The sequence below is a fragment of the Haliaeetus leucocephalus genome, unplaced genomic scaffold, assembly GCF_000737465.1.
Source record: "Haliaeetus leucocephalus isolate CR32 unplaced genomic scaffold, Haliaeetus_leucocephalus-4.0 Scaffold251, whole genome shotgun sequence".
Lineage (NCBI taxonomy): Eukaryota > Metazoa > Chordata > Aves > Accipitriformes > Accipitridae > Haliaeetus > Haliaeetus leucocephalus.
In genome coordinates, this window is record NW_010972687.1 from 2548921 (window position 1) to 2562196 (window position 13276).

Consider the following 13276-nt stretch of genomic DNA (forward strand, 5'->3'; position numbering starts at 1 on the left):
AAAATTGCAGGTCTGAACACCCCCATGGTCGCACCTACGAATGACCTTGTGTAATAGTTTGTAAATATATTTTGGTAGGTAATAATACCCATCTGGTGAGCAAGCAGATGAAATACTCAAGAGAGGCAATTAGCCATGGGACTCACAGCAATGCTAGTAGAAGTTACGTGCTTTGTTTCACTACAGAACTCTGATAACATTACGCCAAGTGACAAATACTCTATTGTGATAGAAACTCACATGCACGCATATCTTTCTTTTCCTAAATGTCCTGAGGGAGTTGTTCCATTTGATAATAAGTAACCATCATGACTGTAATCTGTTTACTGTGATGATTATTGTTATCATTATTATTGCTTTAGGTAATTCTAGGAATTCTACTTCCTCCTTCAATCCTCAGCTTGGAGTTCAAGAACAAGGATGATATGCCTTACATGTCTCAGGCCAATGAGATCCATCTTCAAGAGAAGGAGCCAGAGGAACCAGAGAAGCCAGTGAAAGAAAAAGAGGAGGAAGACATGGAACTCACTGTAAGTGCCGACAATAAATCACCAGCCTCAGTGCTGTCAATTTGTTATTCCCACCTCTGTGGGCATTGCAGGCTGTCTAATGGCTAAATTTAGCAGATGATAGGATACCACTCTTTACACTCCCCTCTTCTCAGTGAGACTCAGATCAGAAAAGTTGGCATCATTGTGTCTCGATGTTGCAGCAGTGCATGGTGATGCCAAAGCATCACGTTGTGATGTAATATCCTCATATTTTGATTCAATTTGATGCCACGATGTCTGCAATGAATTCATGACATTTCAGAATTGAATGCACTCAGCCATGATAGATGAGTGGGCCTCTCTCTCTGGTAGAAAAGAAACTCGCTAAGTCTTCCTTTGAGTGGAAATGCCCAAAGATTCATAGAAGCTAGAAATTTTTTTTTCTTTTGGTTAACCTATTTAAAGGGCAAGTAAGTGTCCAAACAGGCAAGAAAAATGATGAAAAATGTTTTTCGAAATTATTTATGAATTTGTGGTCATTGCCTCTCACACATACACACATGCAGTTTTTAATCCACTGAAGACGTTAGCAAGCAGCTAGACAGCTCAGCCCTTGCTAAGAGCTTCTGCAGCTCAGCAGAATTGTGTAAAGAAGGACTTGTCTGTATTAGTAACATAGCCTTAGAGAAATAATTTGCACCACAAAAAGAATCAAATAGATAAAGCTCTGAAAACTATACAAGTCACTTAATTCCAGTCTCTTGTTCTCAGACTTGTCTGATATTTTTTAATTTGGGAAATTATCATATGAGCTATCAGACCTCCTTAGCTTAATTTGGCTTGCTTTGGTTTCGATTTGATTGTGGTGTCTTTGAAAGGCTTAAAACTCAACCCCAGTTGGTCAAGGTCAGGATAGAGGCATAGAAGTAAAAGGGATTTTCCTGGTAAATTTTAAAAAAAAAAAAAAAAACCCAGACTGTTTCCCACAGGCAAACAGCAGGAGCTGCCCACAGGACCCCGTCTGCAGGCAGGCAGAAGGACCTGCTTACAGGACCCAATATGCAGGCAAGCCGAAGGAGCAGCCCACAAGACCCACCTACAGGACCCGTTTGCAGGCAAGAACCTGGCCGTTGGGAAGGACCAGAAGCCAGAATAGCAGCAATGGCCCATTCTCTGCTCATTAGCTATGAATTGCAATTTACTATCCCTGGCTTCTGATCCACTTATGAAGTGCCTATTCAAATCAAATAAGCACTTTGCAAGCTGCCTTTTTCTGGGCAATGGGGAGAAATTTGGGGAGGAAGTCATTTCCATCTCTCTGCAGTTATCCCAGCTCCTGGTTTCTTGTCTACAATACTGTGTTTCCTTTTTACCTTCTGAATCCTGCTACAAGGAAGTGATGTGTGAACTGGATCTGCTTTTCCAGATGAGTCTTAGATGTTCCCTCCCTTCCCCCTTCCATGTGCTGACAGTCCTATTGCTCTTTCCTGTCATTGACTCTGCCCTTAACTCCTTCAAATTTGATGCATCATTCTAGTGAAGTTTCAGACACTTACAGCCTTTTCTGTCAAATAAGAACTGCTTCTGTGAAGTCCAGCAAGTTTAGAAACAGTAACTTTGGTGCACTACTGCTGACTTAATATTTCTGCATATAATGTATACCGTGCTTTAGGACTTCTAACACAGCTTCTTCACTCAGGTGCCCTTCAGTGGTGAGGAGAGATCATTTGCTAGCAAAGACACCTTTGCTTATATTTCTGTGGTTAGATGCCACAGCCAGTTATATTTAGTCACCTTCGGGCACCATGTCAGGGAGAGTGCTCCTGCCTGACATGTTTTAAATATAGGAAAATACTTCAGATTGAAGTTTTATGCTTTCCAGCCTTAGTCAAATGTGTGGCATAAGTTAGGCCAGGCCTCTTCTCCACTAATGAGAGGATGCTTGCAAGACTGTTCGGGAAGTGCCTTTGTTAAGTTTCCCTTTAGTCACACTTATATTAAGGATACATTATTCATAGTTCACTGAGATTAATAATCGATTGTCATGTGATATCACAAATGTTTAATCAATTGCTGAACTCTGGCTCAATAGATCAGTCACTCACCCTAACCATAGCTTGCTACTATTGTATTCAGAATGACCTGCGTATTTTTCTCCACATTTTTTTCCTTTCAGGCCAAATGAATAGATTACTACAGTTTTCTCTAATTCATTTACTTAATTGGCACATGATTGTTTAAAATATTTTCAAAATTTTTCCATTGTTTGTGTTTCTGAGCTTTGTTCAGCTTACTGCTTGAACAAACAAAATTGATAAACTAAAAATAATTTTGGTCACCTCAAAAGTCAATTTCTGGCAAACAATGTATCATCCAAACAAGCTGCCTAACTCTGTTTCTAATCATTCCCAGTGAATACTTCTCAAGTCTCTGTATTCCTATAATATTATGGCTATATGCATTTTTATAAAAGTACTGCTAAGATAAAGAGATCCAATCTAGTCAAGGTCTGTTCATTGATTTCTTATGAAGTCTTGTGTGTCTTGCACAGCTAAGCCCAAGTGCCTAATGATAGGCCAGAATAGCCAGTTTTTTCCTCTGGACTGCCCTTGGGCAGAGTAGATAAAGTACAGGGCCACAGTGATTTTTTTGTGTGTTATTTTACACCTTATTTGCACCGAATAATATGACCACAGACTACAGCAGCAGTGAAGTAAGTTTCCACATGGGTCAATCTGCATAGGAGTATGTATTCGGTTTATGTTCCTCTCAAAGGCTCTGATGGGTAGCTGAACATTTGGATATACTATAAAGATATAGTGTTTATTCACTGTGAACTACTTGTGACTCACACCTGCTTTTAACTTTATAACAGATATATGGGAGTGCTGGGCACACATTTCTTTAACACCTAGATGCTAAGCAACAGACTTTCCTTGTAGCAGCTACTCACAAAAACACGCCTGAATACTGCTCTCATCACCGCTCCCTCAACACCAAGGAATTTACCACAATTTATGCATGAAGCTGCTAGTCATTAATCCTAAATATTAGGCATAGAGGAATAGGAGGAGTAGAAGGGCACTAAAGTCTAAAGGCCAGGGACATTTTTTTATTTGTATAATGTCCTGATCAGGGCCTTAATTAGTTGCTGGCTTTTAGGTCAGTCAGAAACACCCACAGTCTACCCTTCTCCTAAAATAACACTGATTCTGGAAGCCATAGCTAGAAGCATCCTTATCCCTATCCAGTGCCTTATTGTTTGGGTATTAGAGTTCCCCAGTAAATGGTCTTATTTTAGAACACAGAGTAACTCATCTAAGTCCTTTAGAAGATGTTTCAGTTGATTTGTTCATTTTGTTCTAATTTTCCACATCAAACAGGAAGTTTGGACTTCCATGGGCATCACTAAGAGTCTGAGTTAGGACTTTGCAGCAGCAGCAAAGCTAGCTGTGTTGGTCTCTGGGCTCACATTGTCTCACGTGTAATATGTACACATAGCCTTTTCTCCATGGCAAGAACTAACCAAGTAGTATACCGCTAAAAATACAGTTCTTAAGACGGCAAAGGTTGAAGACTAGTGTCCTCATGCCCCTGGCCCATCTCACCCACCCTGCTAGGGGATGGTTCTTGCAGCATTTCACATGCCAGCAGCAAGGCACCTCTTCTGGAAAACAGCAGTGGGAGACACTGCAGGAGGTCATAAGGCAGAAGGGCTGGCCCTCTTCATGGGGAGGGTTTTCCCTCTGTTTCTCCAAGGGTTTTGGAAACCCCCCTTACTGCCACTACACACCTGCCCTGGCACTCTCAATGTCCTTTGCTATACTCAGCAGCCAGGATGACTGAGCTCCCAGTACTTTAGGCCTGCTCCTCTGTATTCACCTGAAGAACCACTGAGCACATGCAAAACCCATTTTTACACACCTGTAACTCAAAGGCATTAAACATTTTTTCCTACCAGTATTTCAATGCAGAGAACAGTAACCTTAGAACTACCATAGAGGTAGCATTTCTATACATAGTGTAGGATGCAATGGGGTATGCAGAGAGAGGTATAGTACATCTACCGAGCTATGTACCATTTCCACAGCAGTTCTGTGTGAATAGGGGGTAAGTCTGTATGTAGCATGTAGAAGTCACTAAGGATAAAATTTGAAGCGCCTATGGTCATTCTAGCAGGACTGAAATTCCTGTTATTTAATTATAAAACAGATAAATATACTACAGGATCATTAGCATATATTAATGCAAAAATGCACAACCCAAAACTGTCCTGGTTCCCCATCAGTGGATGGTCCTCAATTACATAAAACAAAATCTGGCCAAAAAAAAAAAAAAAAACCACCAAAAAACAACAGAATCCTGATTAGAATCTTCATGTTAAAACTGTGCGCACATCAATCCCCTCAGGCTAAAATGATGCAGCTGTACTGTACTTCACAATGTAGTTGAGCTGCTGTCGGGCTTACCTTGCATGACTCATGGTGAATCATGGACAAAATTGTGTATTAGAGAAAGAGATGCCGCCCACGCAGAGCAGAGTCTTGAGTTATTCCCACACTATTGCTTCCCCCTCCAAGTGAAAACACATTTGTTCACATTCAGCATTGCAGCTATTCTGTCAACACAGTCACTTAGGTTATTTCTGTATGTTTCTAATGGGGAGGCTTTTCAATTTGTTAATACTGTGATATAATTAACAGTCAGGGACATCAGGTCAAATCTAATCCCCAGCCATCTCAGAGCAATTCCCCATCTGTAGCATGGGGGAGGGGAGAGGTTAGTATTATATGATACAATTAATTCAAAAATAATTATAACAGGATAAAATTACAGCATCATTATCAACAAGAAGGCAACAGCAAACAGGAAGTCGGCATCCATGAGCTAAAGCATAAATCCAGGTACTGAAAGAGCATTATCCTAAAAACATCCACAACTCACTGATTCCAGTGAGAGCTAGGGGTGTCTCAGAATTAGCAAATTTATAAAATTGTGAAGGTTTTAAACTCTGTAAAATAATCCCTTTCACTAAAGCACGGCACTGCTCGTTTGTTAAAGCTGCCAGCATTCATTTTCGCTCTGCTGCACGGTTCTTGAGCACCAGAGGACAGCAGAGACAAAGTCTTGGGAAAAGCTACAGAAAACTCTGTAGCACCAGATGGCAGCTTTCTCTAAAACAGTGTCAGGAGGTAGAGAGAAACAAAGAAATTAGTACCTTCTTGGCTATAATTTTCCCAAAGCATTCAGATCATATTCCACTTTCTTTCCCAAATAAACAACCCCTGATATAGATCAGGGAATCACTTTGGGTTTTTTAGACTTCAGGTAACAATACCTGGGATTCTGTGAAGGTTGTGTAATCTCTGCTACTATAGCTATATTCAGTAAATCTCATGTTCTTGCAGACTACCTGCTTATCTAATAAGAGCCCTTCTCTCTGCTTAACAGCTGCTTCATCTTTTTCCTTTTTTATGATTTTTTTAATGGAATTTTAAGGGGGTTTATGTGCACTGTGAGAATCAACAGGAGGTATATTTAATTTTTTAATATGCATTGTTTCATCTACATTTATGGCAGTGAACTTAGAAATCTGCAGGCATAAAAAGGTAAAGGAAATAGGTAACTTCATCAAAGCAGGCTACAGTTTTAAGAGGATCTCAGCAGGTTAATTTCAGTGCAGTATACTTGTGTCCCAAATCTTTGTTCTATTTTATTAAAAACATGCAGGGCAACATCTGTGCATAGTCGAATTCAAGAATATAAGGGACCATGTGGAAAGTAATAACACCAGAGGAAAAAACTAGCTGCATAAAAGAAATGAAAGAGAAATATTACGCAGGAGCCATCTAGGACCATACATGGTCCTAATAATGTTACAAATATCTATACTAACTGAAAGAAAAAAAAATTTGGTCATCAGTTTATCATTACAAATTACTATTTTACAGGACCAAAGACCTATATGCATAGCTCCACATGAGGCCTAGAAAAAAGAAGAAAAGGAACGATTGTGATTTTCACTTTTAAATATATGAGAAGTGCATCTCCTGTTCCTGCAGGGCACTAGAACCGGATCAAATAGCTCACCTGAAGCTTATTTGTTAAGTATTTGCTGAACAACCTGTTGAATCAGAGCACATAGATAAATGAAGGACCTCTTTATTGAAAGACAGTATGTCTGGCATCTAATTGTTCTATTTAGGGACTTAGTTTTCCATGTTTTTAAGTTGCAGATGAGAACAATGTTACCTGCAGGGTTGGTGAAAGTTTGCTTCGGTTAACATAAAAGTACAAAAATGCTTACCTACTTGTAGAAAAACATAGAAGCATTTAAATACAGGCAGCATCGTGCAAACCCTGCATACTTAGCTAGGACAGTAGTATCTCAATTCTTGCAATTGCTTTCATGTGCAGGAGTGCTACAACCTATAGGTGCTGCCACAAACTAAATAGCAAGAACTCGCTCAGGGCACAATGATCTAAAACCCATTCTTAGTCTCCTATTCACAAAAGAATTGTTTCAGAAAGAACATTTAACAGATCGCACTGTACTCTAAATACAAAGGAACACCTTCTTTTAAGCATTAACTTCAGTGAATATATAGTTTAGTCACTCCTTCCACGTCTCTACCACTGACCATGAAGTCAAAAGTAAACAAAATAATACCAACTTTTGCCTGTTAGGTTTGCACTGATAGCTGAGAACTTCTTAAGTATGTGTTCCTGGAGCTCAGTGTCGCTCTTCAGTGAGTCTGAATTGCAATGGTAACAGTGAGATCACGCCTAACAGAGGCAGTGCATGAGCAGTCTGGAACTTCATTATGGAAGAAGCTACAGTCATGTAGAAGGATCTTTCAATCCAAGGCCTTAATGCTGCAGTGAACTCTACTAGTCAGTCCTCTACATCCATGTGAAGTTCACTGTGGGATCATCGCCTGTGACAGATCCGGTGATCAACATAAAAAGAGTCACTGGCTTCTTTGCTTCCAGTCCAGCAACTGCCAACTCATCTTTCCCCTTGTTGTTCTCTCTCAGTCTCTGCCTTAAGAGCTTCTCTTTGTTTAAAATCAAAACTTAACTGTTTTCTGTCTGCATCTGTTTATTGTATAGAAATACACCACAAAAAGTTGTTGTCAGGTAAAAATTTTGCTGTCCATACAGCAAAAAGGAGAAATGTTCTCCACATCTCATTTTTCAATCCCTAGTCAAGGATTTCACGCTGGTGCTGACAGTTGCTGCCAAAGCATTGCTTTTTTGGTTTACAAAGAATTAAACAGCAGCTTCCCTGCAAAAAAAGATAATCTGAGAACAAAATATTTTACGCCTAGCTATGGTCACCTGGTTTTGTCTAAAAATCAGGAAATCAGACTTTTTAATAGTTTCCTTTTGAAATTTCAAAAAATAGCTTAATTTGTCTTTCACAAAGAAAGAAACACAAAAATGTCCTTTCTTGTAGGCAATGCTGGGACGAGGTAATGGAGAGTCCTCAAGAAAGAAAGAGGAAGAGGAAGTTCAGAGCAGGCACAGACTGATCCCTGTTGGAAGAAAGATTTATGAGTTCTACAATGCTCCCATCGTTAAATTTTGGTTTTACACAGTAAGAAACCTTTCCTGTTATATTACTACTGTTTGGACAAATATTGAGATTGGATTAAGGTCATCTTGTGTGTTTCATTGAAAGTCTGCATCTGCGTGCATTGGAGGGCTTACCTGTAAATAGTTTAATAAAAATCTTTTGTGGAGGTCAGCTAGCACTTGCAAACCCATCTAAGACTTTTAAAGAGTACTATTTGATTCAGGAAGTTAATGGTTAAAATTTGAATGACTGTGTATGTTTTTCTTCAAATACAACAATAAGCAGCAGTTTGCTGCAGTCAGTGCTCCCAAGGAATTTGCTGTAGGAGAATTCCCAATAGGAGAGCTCCCAATAGTAAGCCCAATGGGAGGCTGGGCTGAATGAGGATGTCGAATTGTATAATAATTGATGAAAAAAAGAAGCAGATAGAGCACAACTTTTCTTGGAACATTTTTTCTTTGTTCTGACTGGTCTGCAGAGTGTCTCTCAGAGAAAGTGTTTGTGTAAGTACCCACAAGATAACATTATTCAGGGATGAATTATGCCAAATCAGTATAATATTCTTGTGTTATAAAGAAACAGACCTTGCAGGTGGAGCAGAAAAAACATTACGTCATATATTTTTACTTAAGTAAGACAGTGTCAAAAACTTTACAGGGTATTCTCACAGATAAATTAATAACTGCTATATTAAAGTTACTATGTGGATACAAAGCTTTTTGGCAATTAGTCCTCAAGAGTAGATATTAATTATTCACTATCAAGCTGGTGGCAGAGATTAGAAAGGATTCCATTTGGGTTTCTCCTATATCAGGTGTTATCTGCTATTTTCATTCAAAACTGGGATGATGGAGGAGAGATTAGTTATTAAATTTGCAAATTGCACTAGAACGTAGAAGGATGAGATCAAAAAGTAAAATGAACACAGAAAGTAATCCTTTCAGTCTCCTTGGCTGGAATATTCTATCCCAGTTCAGCTTCTGCATCACATGACAAGTATGGACTCATCTGAAGGACACAAAAAAGAACAAGAAAAATGTCTCAAGAGGTCTGTAAAACATAACTTAACAGGAAGGATTTAAGGAAGTGAGGTTGTTTTCTCTAGAAGAAAGAAGTCTGCAGAAGGAATGTAATAGTCTTCAAATAGGTGTAAGTAACTGCAGAGAGGAACAAAATGGAATGATCTCCAAATCCTTGCTGAATAGGACATGAAGTAATGGTTTAAATTGCAGCAATGCAGTTCCAGGTAAGATGTTAGGAAACAGTTTCTAAATGCTCTCAAAAGTACTGTCATAAACTGTGTAAGGAGATGGTAGATTTTCCATTATTAGTCTAATCTTATCAAAACATATGTCCACTATGGTACACTGTAATTAATCTTGCCTCCGCACCGTGGAATTGGCCAGATGATTTCCGGTGTTCCCTCCCAGTTATATTTTCCATCATTCTGCTGAATGCACAGCAAATCACAAAGAACACATCCTTCTGTAGATATCTTCTTATAAGAAAAATGCCTTGCTGAGATCCAGGCAATATGTCTACAGACACCAGGAGCAACTCACATGAGCAGAGACAAAACTGTGGTGGACAGGTTATGCAGGCAAATAGCTCCAGCTTGGCTACTTGAAGTAACTACTTGCTGAACTGTGTGGCAACTGAACATTAATCAGGCTGATGAGTCTAGAAACTGCTCATCAGCAGCCTAGTCTCATTATCAATTGCAGTATGTATTATGCACAACCAGAAAAGTCTTTACACTGTAAACAGAAAGAAGCATCCTGGCTCTCCCTGTTAGTTCAATTCTGAAATGGGAGAAAAAGATCAATATTGCATTTCCATTTAGACCTGTTCCTACATTTTTATGTCCTGAGGCAGGTCTCAATCAAGGTCATTTATTAAAGCTGGATCTTGGCTACACTGAACTTGAAGAGCAAATTAAGGTGGTTTCTGGCTGCAGTGCTTGACCGGTTGGGTATATTGAGAAACTCCTGGAAACTAAAAGCAAAACGACTTGCAGATGAGCATTAAAATTGAACAGCCTATCACACTTTTTACAAGCGCATAGGCAGAAATACTAATCATAGATTTCAAAAGAAATCCTCCAAATTTTACATTCCACACTCCAAAATGCAAGAAAAGTGACTATACTTATGGCTATTGTATGCCATTTAAAATAATTTTCATTATTCTGTATCTACCTATCTGCTATTACTCTATAGCTATATCCACCTTCATTCTTAAAATACACAAGAGTGGGTTGAATATGGGGACGTTAGAGTAAGTAACATTTTGGCTCAGCAGACAAACCAAAATAAACAGCTTTTTCTCAACCAAAAATAATTTAGCCTTTCTCTCTGGACATGCAGTAGTTTGAAATGTCAACTACTCTGTTCTGTTTTGTGGCTGTTGCATTGAAAACCATGACTCAAAGGTTTCATCTCACAGATTGCTTGAGGAGAAGATGGCCTTCCCCTTTTAACTACTAGCTTTAGGCTGAGATGCTAAAGGGATATAACAGGCCAAATTTCTACCTGTTCTGAGAAGGAACAGCTGCAGAGGGAATTGAACCCTGAGTAGGAGTCATCTTCTTCTAAACATCAAAATAGCTTTGCCCTAAGTTTTGCATTTTGGGACCACTTCACTTTATGATCATTTAATTATTGCAATGAGTGAGGAAAGGGGAGGGTAGTCTCCCTCTTGAAGCACTCTCCTGCTGGTACAATTTCCAGGTTTGTCCCATACCGTAATAAGTATTTGAGTATTTTCTAAAGAATGGGACAGCATCCATAGGAGGGCACGGAGAAATGCAGCCTAGAAACTTCTTAGCAGGTATTCCTTTCCTTCATTTCTCCAGGTACTGCCCTCAAGGGTGAAAATGGCAGCCCCTGGCTCTTCGTCAAGCCATGTAAAAGAGAGAAAAAGAGGGTTAAGCTACTTGTGTAGTAGCACTTTCAAAGAACCTTGAGTACCAGCATGGGCAGCTGTACTGAGGTTTGAACACAGTATGGGATCAGGACATCCTCCTGGAAGGCAGGAGCAAATTATAGGTCTGGGGAGGGAGAAGGAGGGTGTCACTCACTACCTGAAGGGCTTTTTTCTTGGGTTAAAGTGTTGCAGTTTCAGCATCATTTTATTCTTAAAGAGGCTTTTTTTTTTTTTGCCTTTTTTTTTTTTGCCAAGCAAAAATTTTCAGCAATTTTCAGTAAATTTAAATTGTCAAAAAAACCCAAAACAAACCTAAACCCAAAAAACCCAACACTTCAAAAGAAAACCAAGTAGAAGCAAAACCCCCTAGTTACACTGAGGGTCTTGCACTTTCTGTCACCTTTGTAACCTTAATATCCCTATTCTTTTGGATACTAACTGCAAATGCTCATCAAAGGCTGCTGAGTCAGATGAAATTAATAAGATTTGCTGATAATTAATAATCAATAAGATCTAAGAGGAGATGTGTTAGGTGACAGTATCACCTGTCTTTTTGCACTGTAGTAGAAGGTGATATTTCAGCTAGGGAGGTGTGCATCCAGTTCTGCCTGCCCAGACAGAGTTTCTGCTGACTCAGCTGATATCCTAGATGCTGACCTAAGTCAATATTGCTCTCTGTTTCCTTTAGGAGTGTTAAGGGAAGACTAGTCTCTAGACCTGAGCATTGCAATCCATCATCATGCACAAATGAGATCATTTCCTCCTCTGTTTTATGTAGACAAGAAGCAGTGGTTCAACTGGCTGTCTTCTCCATACTGATAGTTATGGCCAATGTAAAGAATTCTCTCGAGTGTCCTTCAAACCAGCAAATGGAAGAAAAGCCAGAACCCTGTGGCTTTTACACAGAGCAGAAGTGATGTTCTCTTACAAATACAACAGGACTATAAATACTGTTCTGTGAGATGCTGAACACTGAAATAATCCTACCCAGAAGTCTCAAGCACCTCTGTGGTTGTTTCATCATAAGTCTGACACCAAGTACACAATAGTTGTGAGTAACATGGAGTTGAGACAGAAAAACTGTATTGAAATTCAGATATATGGAATAAGCTTTCTGCCACAATGACTAAAATGTTCATGCACAGAACTGAATCATCTTTTCTCTGATTTAAATTTGGCTTAACATGCATTTTCTTGTAGGGCTGCTGTTTGAAAGGCAAAGTAGACAGGGAGTTGGCTTCTGGACACCACAGACCCCAGCCACAGCCACTCGCCCTTGCTACAGCCCATGCTCCAGTGTGACACTCAGGATTCTCTGTTTTATGAACTTGATGATGCAATTGCCTGTCTTGCCTTTTTTTTTTGACTGACCATTTCATTACATTCAGCATGCAGAAAGAAAGGAAAAAGAAACTAAAAATGTAATCCATACTTTCCACTGTATCAAAAATTAGACCAGAAGGTAGATGTATTAGAGAAGGAAAAGCCAACCAGTTATACATAAAAACTTGTAAAAAATATAAGGCAAATGAATGCATGGCTATGCCTAGCTACTTGCTGCTGCAATGTGAGTAGAAGTAGTAGTGTTTTGGGGAGGAATCATAGGATAGGTTAGGTCAGTACTATGCTTGGTAGGAAGACCTCTAGCAACACCTCGGACCTTCTGGGCTCCAGGCAAGGATTGTGCAAAAAGTATTTGGAATGCCAGAGTCAGCCTAGGCTAGGTGAACAGGGAGAAAAAGCACAGAGGAGGAATGTTAGAGGAGTAAAGGGTGTTAGCAGATAAGGGAGAAATCTTCACACAGGTAACTTAGTTTGGTCATTGGCATAGTGGTATCAGAGCTCCCGTCACTGTGGGATGATCCAGGGGGACTGCATTAACACAATTTTGTTGGGGAGGCAGACATAGCTGGAGGAGAGTATGGCTGTGCATGTATTTTGCAGATTCCGCACTGTATGTGATTTAATATGAGCTTTTTCAGACAACCCAGAACACTGTCTGTTTGTGCTTTTGTCTGTTTAATTCTGGTTACAGTGAAATTAGGAATACCAAATCATACCCAAGAAACTGGCTCAGTCATATAAATATAGTGACTATTGATATTCATTTTGTTTCTTTACAGCTGGCATATATAGGCTACTTGATGCTCTTCAATTATATAGTGTTAGTGAAGATGGATCGCTGGCCATCTACACAGGAATGGATTGTCATCTCATACATTTTCACTCTGGGAATAGAGAAGATGAGAGAGGTAAAATCACCCCAACCAAGAAAGACAGA

The 13276-nt window shown here is 39.4% G+C and overlaps 1 protein-coding gene across 4 annotated transcripts in view; it reads left to right on the forward strand.

Moving 5' to 3' along the window:
• Window positions 1–13276, forward strand: part of TRPM3 (transient receptor potential cation channel, subfamily M, member 3) — a 276569-nt gene that overhangs the window by 236038 nt on the left and 27255 nt on the right. For all 4 annotated transcript variants that reach the window (XM_010568605.1, XM_010568607.1, XM_010568608.1 and 1 more), the window contains 3 exons: window positions 363–530; window positions 7951–8091; window positions 13119–13247. In XM_010568605.1, the coding sequence (XP_010566907.1) occupies window positions 363–530; window positions 7951–8091; window positions 13119–13247 (438 nt within the window). The remainder of the gene's footprint in view (window positions 1–362; window positions 531–7950; window positions 8092–13118; window positions 13248–13276) is intronic.